The sequence below is a fragment of the Artibeus jamaicensis genome, unplaced genomic scaffold (assembly GCF_021234435.1).
Source record: "Artibeus jamaicensis isolate MK-2021 breed Jamaican fruit bat unplaced genomic scaffold, CSHL_Jam_final contig_3290, whole genome shotgun sequence".
Classification (NCBI taxonomy): Eukaryota; Metazoa; Chordata; class Mammalia; order Chiroptera; family Phyllostomidae; genus Artibeus; species Artibeus jamaicensis.
In genome coordinates, this window is record NW_026521779.1 from 1,480,777 (window position 1) to 1,494,644 (window position 13,868).

Here is a 13,868-nt window from a genome sequence, read left to right on the forward strand (position 1 = left end):
TCTGAGTGTAGCTGTGCTGGGAGGAGCTGATGTCACCCCATGGGGGCAGGAATCGGGGGTGGAGACTGTTAATCCCCAGTCTGGCCAGTCCAATCTCTGCCCAGGGTGCCCACTAATCTCCAAAGCAAACAGCAGGCAGTGCTGGGCCGCTGCCGGCCTAATCTGCTCCCTACCAGCCTGGAGCTCTCCAAGAGGCCTCCTGGTTCCCACGCTCTGAGCCTCAAAGGAAGAAGATATATATCCCTTCTGCTCCACGCATTATGGTAGGGACACCCCTACCTATAGAGAGCTAAAAATATCACCCCTTACTGAAGACACCCACCTTTGTTAGGTCTCATCACTGTGCCCCTTTAAACATGACATCTTTGTGTGATATACAACCTGTGCAACTCTATGGAGGCGCTGACTCCCAAACCCTTGTATGGTTTAAGATAATTTTTATTGAGGTGGGAGGGGCAGGGAGAGGTGGGGGCAGCTACAGCCTCCCAAGCCCCACCAGGGGGAACAGACCCCTCCCTGTCTCCCACCTTCTGAATGGCTCCCCCTGTACTATGGGGGGACTCTGTGCAAACTCTGCCCCAGTGGGGTGGAGGGTGGGTGGAAATGGTAGCAGCTGGGGCTGGCAGCGGTGCTACTGGGCGCTGGGTGGCTTGTAGGGCTCCAGGAGGAGGGCAGAGAAGGTGTTGACCTTGTCTGCCCCGCGCACCTCATGGGGCAGCAAAGGCAGCTTCACAATGTGGAAGTCTTCGTACAGGTCCTCCATCTGTGGCCAGGGCAGGGGGGCAGAGGTCAGAGGTCAGGGGGCTGGATGCAGGGCAGGGACAGAATACGGGCAGATTGAAGGGATTAGGCTGGGGGCCTCCCTGGGTCAGAGGCTTCACAGGGTCACTGGTATGAGTGCCAGTGAGGTCAGAGATCCCTGGCTGGACCACCGGTTCCCCAGGGCCAGAGGTATCCAGGCCAGCCTTGCCACAGTCCTTCAGTGCCAAACTAAGGGGAAAGGTCTGAGGTAGGGTGAAAGGTAGGAGGCTAGGGCAGAGGTCAGAGGTTGGATGAAGCAAAAAGAACATGGAGTAAATGGCTGGCAGGCTGTGGCTAGGCTGGGCCCGGTCCCCACTGCCAGGATCAGAGGTGTGAGGGCTGAATGGGTAGTTGGGCATGCACACCTGGTCCAGGTACTTGGCCTGGATCTTGTGGCGTGCCTCACACATCTTGCAGGGCTTCTCGGGGTCTGGGAAGACGAGCTGGTTGACAATGATGTTGTGTGTGTCAATCTTGCACTTGGCCAGCTCCTGGATCAGCCGCTCTGTCTCATACAGGGACAGGAACTCAGCAATGCACACACAGATGAAAGTTGTCTGCTCCTGCAAGGCATGAGAGAGGACAGTGAGGGCCAAGTGCTATCCCTGTCCCCGAAGCCTCTCACTGTCCACCTGTCCCATGACTCACAGGGTCCTTGAACTGTTCGCTGACGGAGCGAATGACGGGCAGTGTCTCCTCCAGCTTGGAGGCCAGCTGGTCTGCGTTCATATCCCCCAGGCCCAGCATGTTGCACATCTGGGGGAAGAACAAGGGAGGGCTTGAGGCTTACCTGGGGCCATTATACCTCCTGGGTTGGGGGCTTACTACACACCCGGGGTGGATGGCTCCTAACACCTCCCAGTGGTTAAAGGTGTGGGCCCTTGAGCAGCCTGAAGGGGTCAAATCCCAGCTCTGCCTCTTCTGGGGGAACGTGGCCAGGTGGCCTAACCTCCTGAAGGCTTAATTTCCCCATACGTAGACCTTACCTCCAACAGCTGGTGTCCTAGATGAGTTAACACACGTCACATGCTCAGAACAGTGCCTGGCACAGAGTAAGTGCTCTACAAATATGACTACCTGAGGCACAGGTCCCCACTGGGGGACCACACACACCACCTGCGGGCTGGGATGTGTATGTTTGTCAAGGTGTCATGCTAATAATAATAAATGGCAACACTCACATGCTCTCCATTTAGACAGGCAAGGAAGGTAAAGCCCAGAGAAATTAAATGACTTGCCTTTGTCACACAGCTATGTCACACTAGAGTGCAAAGCATTTGAACCTGGGCCACCTGGCTGTGAAATATGTGCTTTCAAGCTCTGTCTGGGGCACCCAGTAGGCGGGGGTGGACACACTAAGTCCCCTAGAGGGGGAACAGTCCTCCCATGATGAAGAGCCACCCCACCTATTGGGAACCATGGACCCAGAGGGACTGTGTGTGGGAAAGGCCTTTGTCACCGCATATCTGGGGGCCTGGGAACTGGCTCCTACTCAGGGGAGACCTGGATGCCCTGGGGCCCTGCCTGCCTGTGAGATGAAGGGGCTGATCTGGTTCTTGATCTGCATGAGGCGGCCTAAGCCCCGCTCCACGATGGTGGGGAAGTTCAGCAGCCTCAGCGTGTGGCCCGTGGGCGCCGTGTCAAACACCACCACTGAGAAGTTCATGCCCTTCACCAGCCTGCAGGGAGATGACGGTCAGGCCCACTCTGCTCCTTCTTCCATCCCAGCCCCAGGCAGCACTAGGCCGCTGGACCTGACCTCATAACCTCCGCATAGCTCATGGCCTCGTCGATGCCTGGGAAGGCGCTCATGGCTTCCTGCATCATCTTCTTGCCCATGCTTAGCATGTTGTCCTCCTCAAAGAACTCGTCAGGCAGCTCTGCCACGCCAAGGCTGGGGTCAATCTCCTGGGGGGGGGGGGCAAGGGATTGAGACTCAGGCTGCTGCTGCTGCTCCCAGGGCTTCCTCACCTGAGTGGGCACCAGGGGAGCCCATAAAAGGCCCCAACACTGGCCTTGCATCAGACCCCTCAGGGAAGAGACTGGGAAGCCCCCTAGGTGTCATGGTCTTCCCTCAGGCACTAAGGTCTCCACACTGCACAAAGGGTCAAACTATTTCAAAAACAGATGGGAAACTGCAAATTTCGATCAGTGTCCCCAGAGGGAAGCCAAAGCCTGCTGCAGGGCTTTCGTCAGCTATTTCCCCCGCTCAGGCCCCTGACTGCTTCCAGGTTATCCCTCTAATGTGAGTTTTCCCTCACCATCTCATTTAACAGCTCACCTACAGCCCCTACTGCCCTGCCTTCCTTTCTCCTTAACACCCAGCCTTTCCTCACATGACTTACTAGTACATCACCTTTCTCGACCTTCCTCCTAATCAGAATGTCAGCTCCATGAAGGGGCCAGAAACTGTATGTACACAGGAGGCCCTCAACATGGATGTGGAATCTACAAAGGTATGACAATCCCCGGTGTCCCGGGCCAGTCCTGGACTTGGTGGCTTGTTCTCTATCCTACTATGGCACCTCATCTTGGTGGCTTCATGAGTTCTGTGAGGAAGCTCCCTTCACTGGCCTCAGAGGTCCATTTTCCCACATGAAGCATTGCCTACCCATCACCCCCCCCCCCCCCCGCCAAATCACACCCAGTTACATCCTTAACGGGTTATTCCTAGTTACTGCATCACCTCTGAGCTCACACATCCCATTCTCTGACCTGGGCCTCTTTGCCTCCTGCCTCAGTTATTTAAACCTCTTTGGGCCACCTTGTCCTCTCTCCCCAGACCCCAGTTCACTGCTGGTGTCCCTCTTGGCTGGCACCCATATCCAGTCCAGGCTTCTCAGGCTGCTGCTACAAACATTCCCTTTTCCCTCTGTGGTTGGCAAAGTCCCCATCCTGCTCATTGCTGGCTCTCTGGTGCGGCTGCACTGAGCTGAACATCAGGGGAACACATCTGACAAATAGTTCCCACCTTGCTCCCCATTTCTAATCACAAATTCTCATGGGCACTTGGCAGCCAGACAATCCACCCTTGGGAGTGTTTACGTCACGTCTTACCCCACGTCAAACCCCTTCTATCCCATTTTCTCCTTGTTCTCTGCTGGGAGGTGTGCCTCACCTGGGTCTCAAAGAGAAAGAAAAGCTATTGGCTGTCAATATCCTTATCTCTGGGAAACGTCCCAGTCCCCCCGCCTTGCCTCTGAATCCCCAGCCCTGAGAAGCCAAGCCATGGGTCTGTGCACTGGATGAAGCTCATTCCCACCTGAGGACAGTTCTCTGCTAGCATCCTCACTCCCTCCTGCAACATCACTTGTCCCTTCCTGTTGGAGCATTTACATCAGCATACAAATATACTCCAGCAACTCTTTTCTAAAAAAAGGAACCCTCCTTAACCCCTTTTCCATCTCCCTCCTGTGATGACTCCCTTTCTCAGCCCCCATCATGACGATCACTGTCTCTACCTTCTTGGCTCACAAAGGCCCGCTTTTGCCCCCTACTCCCAGGGTAGTCTCTTTAAAAAGTGATATGCCTCCTGGAGTGGACCTCTTTCTGCCCAAGTTCCTTTGTCCTCCTGGAGATCCAGAGTCCATACCTTCGGGCTCTCTCACCTCCTTGGTGGCTCCTTCTTGGCCTTCTTCACTATTGAACCCTAAATGTGAATGCGCTCTCAGATTGTTTCTGGGCTTCTCTGTTCTCTCACACTCTCCTTCACTTACACAGCTTTAAATACTGTCCTCGGGGCCATGACCCCCAAATTAATGTCAACTTCCTCTGAGTTCCAGGCTCACGTTAAGCACTTAGACGTTCAGTGGGCACCTTGGACTCCCTGCAGTCAAAATGGAATTCCTGATTTGTCTCTTCTAAACCTGCTCTTGTCTTAGTCTTCCCCATCCCAGCTGCTCAAGAGCCAACCAAGAGATGCACTTAATTCGTTTCTTTCCCTCGCACATTACAACCAAGATGCAGCACTTTATTTCCAAGAGACATCCTGATCTAGCCATTTCTCCCCCAACATTCTTCCTCCATCATCTTGGCTGCCATCATCTCTTGCCTGGTCACTGACCCAAGCTCCTTGTTAGTCTCCTTACTTCCAGCCTCAACTTACAATCCGGTCTCTGCATGGCAGCCACAGGGCACTTTTGAAAAAATGAATTTGGCTTTGACATTGCTCTACTCAAAACGAAAGGCTTCCTATTAATCTTGGAATCAAAGCCAAACTGCTCCCAGTAGCCTACAAGGTCCTACACCATGTGGCTCTGATTTGACCTCTCTGAAACCTGCCTCCCCTTGCACACTAAGGGCCAGTCACTTTGGCTTTCTTTCCACTCAACAAGCATTCCTCAGTCGTTTTCCTCTGGATATGGTGAAGGAGTGAAACTAGAGAGACAAAGGATGTAGACTAGGCAAGACACTGTAGTTGATGGCAGGTGTTCACAGGAAAGGCCTGAATGGGCCTCTGCCAGAGTGGGGAGCTGAGCCTTACTCTACTCACCATGGCAAAGAGGTTGTCATAGCCTTTGACCTTGGTGGGCACCTTGGAGAACTTCTGGTCAAACGCATCGGAGATGTTGTGGGCTGGGTCTGTGGAGATGATCAGAACACTCTCCCGCCCTTTGGACAGCTGGACTGCCAAGCTGCAGCTGGGCAAGGAAAAGGTCAAAATGCAGAAAGTAAGGGATCAGTCTCTACTTTCTAGGTCTGCATAGGCTGATGCAGGGCCCAGAAGCGGGGCCTTGAGAACATGGGTAATTGTGGGATCAAGCCTCAGTATCTTCAGAGGGACCCTCTTAGATCTTGAACTCCTGTACCTGGCTAGATTGGTGAGGTCCAGTCTGGCCTGATGCCTACTTCTTTGCTGGCACAGAGTGACATGGTCCAGGTGTGTTCAGTCAGCATAGATAAGGGGGTCCCTGGCATGCCCTCAATGCTAAGGAGTCTTTTGAACCTTCTGCTAAACTCAAGATGGTTCAGTCCACCTGCCCAGGATAATTTGCCCCAGGGACCCCTCCCCTTCCTACCAGCTTAATGGAACAGTCTAATCACGTTCCCTTTCCCCCTTCTTCCACCCCCACCCCGGCCCCACGTGGGCATAATGTAGAAAGGTTCGTCAGAGGAGGATGGCTTGCCTCTACCCCTACTCTGCGCTCACTCTGGCATGGTCCAGTTGATTGGGACATCTAAGTGTTCTGATGGCACCCGTGCACTGGGTTCAATGTGGTTCGGTCCCTGAGCCCCAACGCGGATGGTCCAACTGAGAGGTTCCCAGGCCTGCATTCAGGAGTTATCTTCCATTTGTTCCAGGAAACTTCAGGAGAGTACAACCCGGAAGACCCCGGCCCAGCCCCCGTGTCCGGCTCGTGGTGGAAGAGCCGGTCACTGGCCTCCCCTTTGCCCAGTGGTACATCCCACCGGTGTTCCCGGCCCCTGCCACAGGCTCTTTACCTGCAGGTGGTCTTGCCAACGCCACCCTTGCCCCCAACGAAGATCCATTTAAGGCTACGCTGCTCGATGATGTTGCTAAGCGTGGGTTCTAGTGGCTCCACATCAGGCGCATCCTCGAACTCTTCTGTCTCAACCCCCCACCCGGCCACCCCTGCCGCCATCTTGAAACCGGCTCACGTGACCAAGCAGAGCGCACCACACAAGGCACCTACAGGGGAAATTCCTTATCATATCTCCGTCAGGGCTATGGGCCCGAGTTAATTTTCCCTTAGCCTGACTTTTAGTTGCGAATAGAAGCTATATCTTCAATGTTTTCCTTTTCTAGGGTTTTCCTTGTCAATCGGTCGACTATCTTTCCTCAAAGACGCCCCCTAACTAATTAACATATTGGCACGTTCCAGAATACTCCCCTTTACTGATTGGGCTCCAAGTCTCGCAGCTCTCTTTTCATTGGCTACATTTTTTTTTTTTAACTTTCACCAGTCACTTTCACGTCCCAGTAGCCTCCAACCTCTCCTTAGCAACCAGCCAAACACCCGGTACAGGCTCTTAAGGAGAAGTTGTGTCCTCTCTAGCCTGACTCTTATAGGCTCAATCTCTTGTCGGTCTTTTGCCCCCCGCGCTATACTCCAGATTGGGTCCCAACCCCCTCTTAGGTCCGTCTCCTGGGAGCCAGATGGCTCCTGATGCAAACCAGTCCTAGACGAATTGTTTAGTTGGCTGAAGACCGGTCCCGGCGCTGTGAGAGGCTAGAGGGAGAAGACTCTACTTGTGAGCAAGGTCCGCAGACCCTTGTCCAGTGCTCCCTGAACCTCCATGCGGGTCAAACTAGGGCAGGGACGGTACCTGCAGCTGCGCTCCTTGTCTTGGAAGAGACTCTATTCCCGAAAACCTCCTTGCAGTTTGCTCCTCGTGGAAGGAGAGACTCCAGAGAATTCCGTTTGAACTTCTGCGCTGGGTAGAATTACAAGCTGGGGTCCAGGCCCTTGGCGGACACTCTTAACTTTAAACTAGAGGACTCCAGTTTAGAAATACCTCCGGCTTCATCTGAGTATTCTAGCCCATAAAATAATAACCTGATTCTCAGATGGAGACCACAGCTCCACAGAGGATCTGTGCCTGCATTCCCAAACGAGAGCTCCATCCCAGAGACAGGACCCCAACCCAGAACCCTCTCATTTTTAATCCGGCGATAGGCTCTCTAGACCTAGTTAGGGACCTATGTTCCAAGGTGTTGAGCACACAGCCTCAAAGGGAATGGGATACTTCTTAGATTATTTCTGGTTCCAAGAAGGGGATTCTAGTCCTGGAAATCTATGCGACCCCAGTCCCAAGCGGAAACCTCATTCCGAAAAGCCAGCTACAACCCTAGACGATGGCCTCACTTCCCGGGTGTCCGGGTCTGCGAAACGCCTGCCCAAGTCTGAGCCCATGAGTCCGCTACGCCAGATTTTACCTCTTATTCACTCGGCCCCTCAAGCCCCGCCCCCACTGCAGACGCAGCGGGGCCAGACCGCTCTTCCCGGCAGGCATTGCACGGGACCTGACTAGTCGGGCGCCAAGCGCGGGGCCGAGCAATCTTCCCGGAGTCCTTTGCGCGGCACCTGGTGACAAAATGGCCGCCCGAGGGAGACGGGCGGAACCTCCGGGCCGGGAGGCGGTGGGCCCCGCGGCGGGCAGTGGCGGCGGGAGCCGATGGGCTGAGTCGGGGCCCGGGACGTCACCCGAGAGCGGGGACGAGGAAGTGTCGAGCCCGGTGTCTGGTGGCGTGAACTTGTTTGCCAACGACGGCAGCTTCCTCGAGCTGTTCAAGCGGAAGATGGAGGAGGAGCAGCGGCAGCGGCAGGAGGAGCCGCCCCCGGGCCCGCCGCGACCCGATCAGCCAGCTACCGCCGCCGCCGCGGGGCCTGGGGATCCGAAGAGGAAGGGCGGCCCGGGCCCTACGCTCAGCTTCGTAAGGAGCCGCGGGGGTGGGGGCGGGCGCCAGGGCCTTCCTTGGCAGGGAGAATCGGGCCCAGGAGAGGGGATCGGGATCCAGGTATAACACTCCAGCCCCAATGAGGGGGCATCCAGGTCACCGCTGAAGATGGGAAACCTGGATTCCCGACGAGAGAGGTTTGGGGGCGAACTTGGGCACCCCCTGTAGCCTGCTCGCGAGAACCGGGAGTCGGGAACTAGATAGGGATTCCTGTTTGAGTGGTACCGGAACTGTGGATACCGGGACAATGAACCACTATTAGGAACGGGAGCAAACTCAGATCTAGAGTCTAAGATGCGTTTGGATTAGAGATTCAGACCTCTTACTGTTACCTCAAGAAATTTGCTTGCCTTCCCTGAGTCGTGTTTGTCCAGTATGTCTCTGGAGCACCTTATCTTGTGTCGGGCATTGTGTTAGGTGTTGGATAGGCCCTGGTGAACATGACAGAGAAGATCGCTGCTTTCCTGGAGCGTTGGGGATGGCCTACCTTCGCTTTTTTATTCGCAAAAATGGACATCATCTTTTCCGCTATGATGAGAGTTCATTGAAGCCATCCTGGAAGAGGGGTTAGCATGGGGTCAGACTTACAGAAAGGGCCGAACCAGTCATTTTCAGTTGGGGATGATCTTCCCGTGTAGCAAAATGTGGAGACATTTTTGGTGGTAGAACTTGGGGAGGGAGTGCTATTTACATCTCTGAGTGGAGACCAGGGATGTTGCCCAATATTCTGCAATGCACAAGACAGCCCTCCTCACACCCCCACCCCCAGCAAAGAATGATGCAGTTCCAAAAGTCATTAGTGCAAGATTGAGAAGTTTTAGGCTAAATAAAAAGCATCTATAGAGATTGTTCACTCTGGGCTTGTTTTGTCTCTGGTGTTGAGATCAAGTCCCCATAGTGTGGAGAGAGAAGTTTTGACTTGAGAATAACAGACCGGGGGTCAAGTTTCTTTATCCACCAAAAATGGGTGTGAGATTAGTCCCATTAGGACAGCTCACTTAATGTTTGGTTGAGGGGTGGAAAAGCATGATACTGTCAAGCCTGTTGCAGCTGGTGGAGCACAGGAAACCATCAGTCAGTGGGACACCGTGGAAGGCCAGGATAGAAGTCTGGAGTGAGACATCTGTTTGAGGCTGGGTTGGTGTGAGAATGGTATGGAAGACGAGTGCCCCTTCTTGAGTGAAAGTAGCAGTAGTTATTCCCACCTTTTTTCATTTGTTCATTGAAGGGCTGTTGGGGGAGTACCCTCAAAGAGGCCAGGCCAGATTAGGTGTGGGGGACACAGTGTTGCTTGGTGGTTAAGGATACTGCTCTGTGGCTTGGACTCCCTTGATCCTGAACCCAGATCCATAGTTTGCTGGCAGCAGGACTGAGAGTACAGGCCTCTCCTTCTCAAAGATGTTTCCTTATACATAAAATGAGGATGGTTGTAACTGTTAAAGTAAAAGACAATACACACAAAGCACTTGGCACAGGGCTTGATGTACAGCAAGTGCTTAATAAAAACCTGGGTGGTCACTGCTAGGGGAGGGTGAGGCTTACAGCATGGAGAGTGAAGATGAGCCCGGCCCTACTAATGTGAGGGTTCTTCTCACTCCCTGGGAGGGCCACCTGGGAGCCCACAACTGCCTGGGCATAACGGGCCCAGGGCAGGTGCTAAGAGTCGCGTGTGCTCCTCTCTGATTGCTGCGCAGGTTGGCCGGCTGGCGGAGCTGGGCGCGGCGTCGGGACGGGCCACCCGGCCGGGCTAGAAAGGTGTAGTGGGCCTCAGCGCCGCCAAGGGCGGGCCCGGCTCCTGTAACCGTTGCAGTCTTCTGTCCCTTCACCCAGGTGGGCAAGCGCAGAGGCGGGAACAAACTAGCCCTCAAGACGGGAATAGTAGCCAAGAAGCAGAAGACGGAGGATGAGGTGAGCAGGCTAGGTATCTGGAGCTTCCCACTAGGCCTTTCCTTTCCAACCTCTGCACCTGGCTAATCAGCCCTCTCTCTCCCTGTCTAGCATCTGGGCCTTGGATGGGGGTACTGGGTTGGGGGGGGGGCTTTCAACAAGTCCCCAGATAACTTGACCCTGAATGTCTTTACCCCAAACCCAGATCTCTGGGGTGGTGACACTGGGGGTGGGTCAGTTGTCTCAGGACAGTCCTGACTCCAGTTCTTGACCTCCTTGGCATTTCCTTTCCAACCTCCTGTGTGCCCCCACAGGTATTAACAAGTAAAGGTGACGCGTGGGCCAAGTACATGGCAGAGGTGAAAAAGTACAAAGCCCACCAGTGCGGCGATGATGATAAAACTCGGCCCCTGGTGAAATGACCCCCTTCTTCCCCTGCCTGCCTATGGCCTGGGACTCTCTGCGATGTACATAACTATTTAATGCGGCGGCAGTGGCAGCAGCCTTTCCCCCCAAGGACTTAAACACAGAAGGAAACCGAGATGCTTCCCGCAGCCGCGGACGATTCTCCAGGACTCTTTTTTACCTTGAGCACTTGCCTCCTGAGACTTCATAGAACAGTGGTTTACTGTCCCCTGTCTCCCACCTCCTCGCCCTCTCTGGCTCTTTCAGTCTTCCTTTTCTCACCCTCCCTTTCCTCTCCTTATCCATCACTTCTGGGAAGTAAAGAACTTAGTGCCGGAGCTGTGTGATTGATTTGACTTCTTTATTCCTTTCAACCTAGACCCTTCCTTGCTGTGCTCACGGGATCCTGGATCTAGCTTGGTGTGGGGGTGGGATGATGGGCGTGGGATAATGGGGGTGTGCCCTGGCAGCAGACCTGGACTCAGGACCCATTTACCCTTACCCCTGACTCTATCCCCACTGTTGCCCCTCATGTTCAGGGGCTCTTCATGGTCCCATTTAGCTGACTAAAGCTGTCATTCAGCAGACACTGAGCACCTACTGTGTGCCTGGGCTGGGTCCTGGGGCCCTAGAAGAGACCAAGCTCTCTGTCCTTGTGGAAGGAGACAGACAAAAAGGGGAAGCCATTTGGGAGGTGCCTGTGAAGACTTACAGGGTTGAGTCTGGAGAAGGGTGTCTGTTTTCACTGACATCTGATCAGGGACCTGAGGGAGGTGAGGAAATGAGTTCCAGGAAGAGGGAACAGCCAGTTTAAAGACAGGAGGGAGAGTACGTGGCCCTTATGTGGAACTTCCAGGAGACCTGTATCACGAGCCAGGTGAGTGAGGGGGTGGGGTGGGTGTATTACATACAGAGCCTTGTATGTTAGGGCGAGAACTTGGAACTTCATTCTTACTTAATAGAAGCCTTTGCTGGTTTTGAGCTAAGAAGCAACCTGTTGTGCCTTACATTTTAACGGGATCTGCCTGGCCAAAGTGGAGTTGGGGTACAACCTGGGAGATGGGAGGCTGGGTCATGATCTGGGTAGCTAGGGTGCTGGGCTGTTGGCAGTATAGGAAGTGAGGAGGGCTAGGATCTGGATTCCACTGCAGCTGCTCTTTCTAGCTACTTGCAGACCTTCCAGGGAGGCTGGGATTGACCCTGTCTGGCTACGTACATGATCAGGAGGAGTACACTGGTTGGTTTGTCCCACCTACAGACATAACGACGTATTAGGGTACAGAGTATCCCAAAGTCTGACTCCCCTAGCGTTCCTCTAATGCTCCTTGTACTTCTGTACCCTCCTGGCCCCTTTGTTCATCCCATTTGAGCTGGGATGTTTTAAGATGCCAGTACCTTCCAACTCCTTCTTGGGGGCTCCCAACTCCTAATAGACCTGGGGCTCCTGACATGATCCCACCTCTTAGGCCTTCCCAGGCCTGAATGCTGAGCAGCCCCGCACTCCAGCCTGTCCTAGGGTCAGGTTCTTGTATCCCTTCCATCAGGGAAGGGTCAGGACTTGGAGAACCATGGTGGTTACTGGGGCCTGTAGAGGCAGAGGGAGGAAGGGCAGATTGTTGTGGTCCTGGGAAAAGGCTGAGATGGCAGCTGCTTGGCTTCAGACTCTGCCAGAATCCAGCCTGTGGGGGTTGGAGTGGAACACCAGTGGAGGTGACATTATAGTTGGGTAGAAACAGACAAGAAACATAATAAAACATAGAATACATCAGATGGTTATACATCCTAGGGAAAAAATAAAGATTGAAATGGGGACTGAGATGAGAGTGGAAAAGATGGCAATTTTAAGTAGGTCAGGGATGGCCTACCTCCTTGAGAAGGCAGCATTTGTCCCAGGTTCTGAAGGAGTTGAGACTGGCAGTGAAGTCTTTGGAAGTGTTCCAGGTGGGAGGAACAGCAGGTGCAAAGACCCCAAGGTGAAACCATACCTGACTTGAAGAGGCAGCAAGCTGGAGGTTTGCTTGAAGAGGAGCAGGAGATACATCCCCTTTCATCTGCTAATACACAGTAAAGCTTGTCTGGTTTATTTTCTACATTGGCTCAAAGTGCTCTTCCCACTCTGGGAATGCTAAGCTGTCCCATGTGTTGACTTTAGCCTTGGGGATATAGAGTGTGTGTGGGGGGCACATAACCAATAGAGCCATCTCTCCTCTCAGTCATCAGCAGTGGCTGGATCTTTAAAAAAACACGAGGGAGAAAGTAGGTCGCCTCTGCAGCAGCTCAGCCTCTAGTTTGAAGTGTCAAGAGGCAGGAGGAGATGGTGGAGTCTTGTCATCTCCTTTCATGGTGCTCACCAGCTCTGAACGGGGGAAAATATGAAAGGGGAGGAAAACCAAATACCAGGTTTTGGTGAGTCACGTAGCCCCTTGCTTCAAACTATTCTGATACCTGTTGAGCTTGGATAAGTCAATAAACCTTTCCGTGGTTCAGATTCTTCTTCTATAAAATAGGGGAAAAATGCAGAACCATCTCTAGAGTCAGGTTCAAATACAAGAGCAGTGCTCATATAGTAATGTTAACCCTGACATCATTGCAAACAACTGTCACTGCTTTCTGGGTGAAGCAAATGGCTTGCGTTTGGTGGCTGTGTTTGAGAAATGCTGAGCTTTTTTGTTTTTATTTTTTGAGACAACTTTCATTTATTAAAATCCATGTATATGGTATTTAACAGTCAAAAGTACAGATTTCTCAACATTCAGGCAATGAACGCTATTCTCAGAAGTGTTTTGCGAGAAGTCCAAATTCTTTGCTGTCCTTCCAAAAACAACAAAAAAACTTTATACTTCTGAAAATGATGCATGTATTACATGACCTCTCAAGAACAATCCTGTTGAGATCCCAAAAACCTTCGGAGAGTGAAGAAAACCCCCAGAATGTAAAGACTCATCACCTTTAAACACGGGTGTAGTGTGGTAACATGCTCAGGCAGGGAGGTAAAGTGATAAGCGTTTGTCTCCTATCTCAGATTCATGGTTGGGCATCAGGTCCTTGAGTATCATTTGCCCTGAAAGCTTCTACATGAAGTAAGTTTGTTGTGCACATGGCTGTTCAGAGAGTTACAATTGGAAACCTCCTGGCTGGCAGTAGGTGCTTAAGAAATGGGGGCGGGGGGTGGGGATTGCCCAAATCAACACACCGGCTGGAGAGAAGGATTTCCGTCAGTCCCAATACTGTGGACCATACAGGCGACGCCACATTATTCCACTCCGATGCACTCTTACCCGGAGGCTTGCTCAGAGTCCCTAGAAACTGCGTGTTAAAAAAGGAGGTGAACCCTAACAAATTCTTTCCTGCGTCT

At 53.0% G+C, this 13,868-nt stretch overlaps 2 protein-coding genes across 3 annotated transcripts; one reads left to right on the forward strand and one right to left on the reverse strand.

Moving 5' to 3' along the window:
* Positions 1-417: 417 nt before the first annotated feature.
* GET3 (guided entry of tail-anchored proteins factor 3, ATPase) lies at positions 418-7,704 on the reverse strand. The gene is made up of 8 exons (XM_037145731.2): positions 7,090-7,704; positions 6,244-6,451; positions 5,294-5,441; positions 2,561-2,709; positions 2,330-2,480; positions 1,450-1,557; positions 1,167-1,364; positions 418-763 (listed from the first exon to the last, which is right to left on the reverse strand). The coding sequence occupies exons 2-8, from the start codon at positions 6,402-6,404 to the stop codon at positions 632-634; spliced, it is 1,047 nt and encodes a 348-aa protein (XP_037001626.1). The 5' UTR covers positions 6,405-6,451; positions 7,090-7,704; the 3' UTR covers positions 418-631.
* A 69-nt stretch (positions 7,705-7,773) lies between these two features.
* On the forward strand, positions 7,774-10,851 carry TRIR (telomerase RNA component interacting RNase). Of its 2 annotated transcripts, XM_037145732.2 has the most exons (3): positions 7,791-8,197; positions 10,052-10,129; positions 10,423-10,851. In XM_037145732.2, the coding sequence occupies exons 1-3, from the start codon at positions 7,859-7,861 to the stop codon at positions 10,528-10,530; spliced, it is 525 nt and encodes a 174-aa protein (XP_037001627.2). In that variant the 5' UTR covers positions 7,791-7,858; the 3' UTR covers positions 10,531-10,851. The 2 variants fall into 2 exon arrangements, with proteins under 2 accessions (XP_037001628.2, XP_037001627.2); XM_037145733.2 differs by lacking the exon at positions 10,423-10,851 and having other exon boundaries at positions 7,774-8,174; positions 10,052-10,128.
* The last annotated feature ends 3,017 nt before the right edge of the window (positions 10,852-13,868 follow it).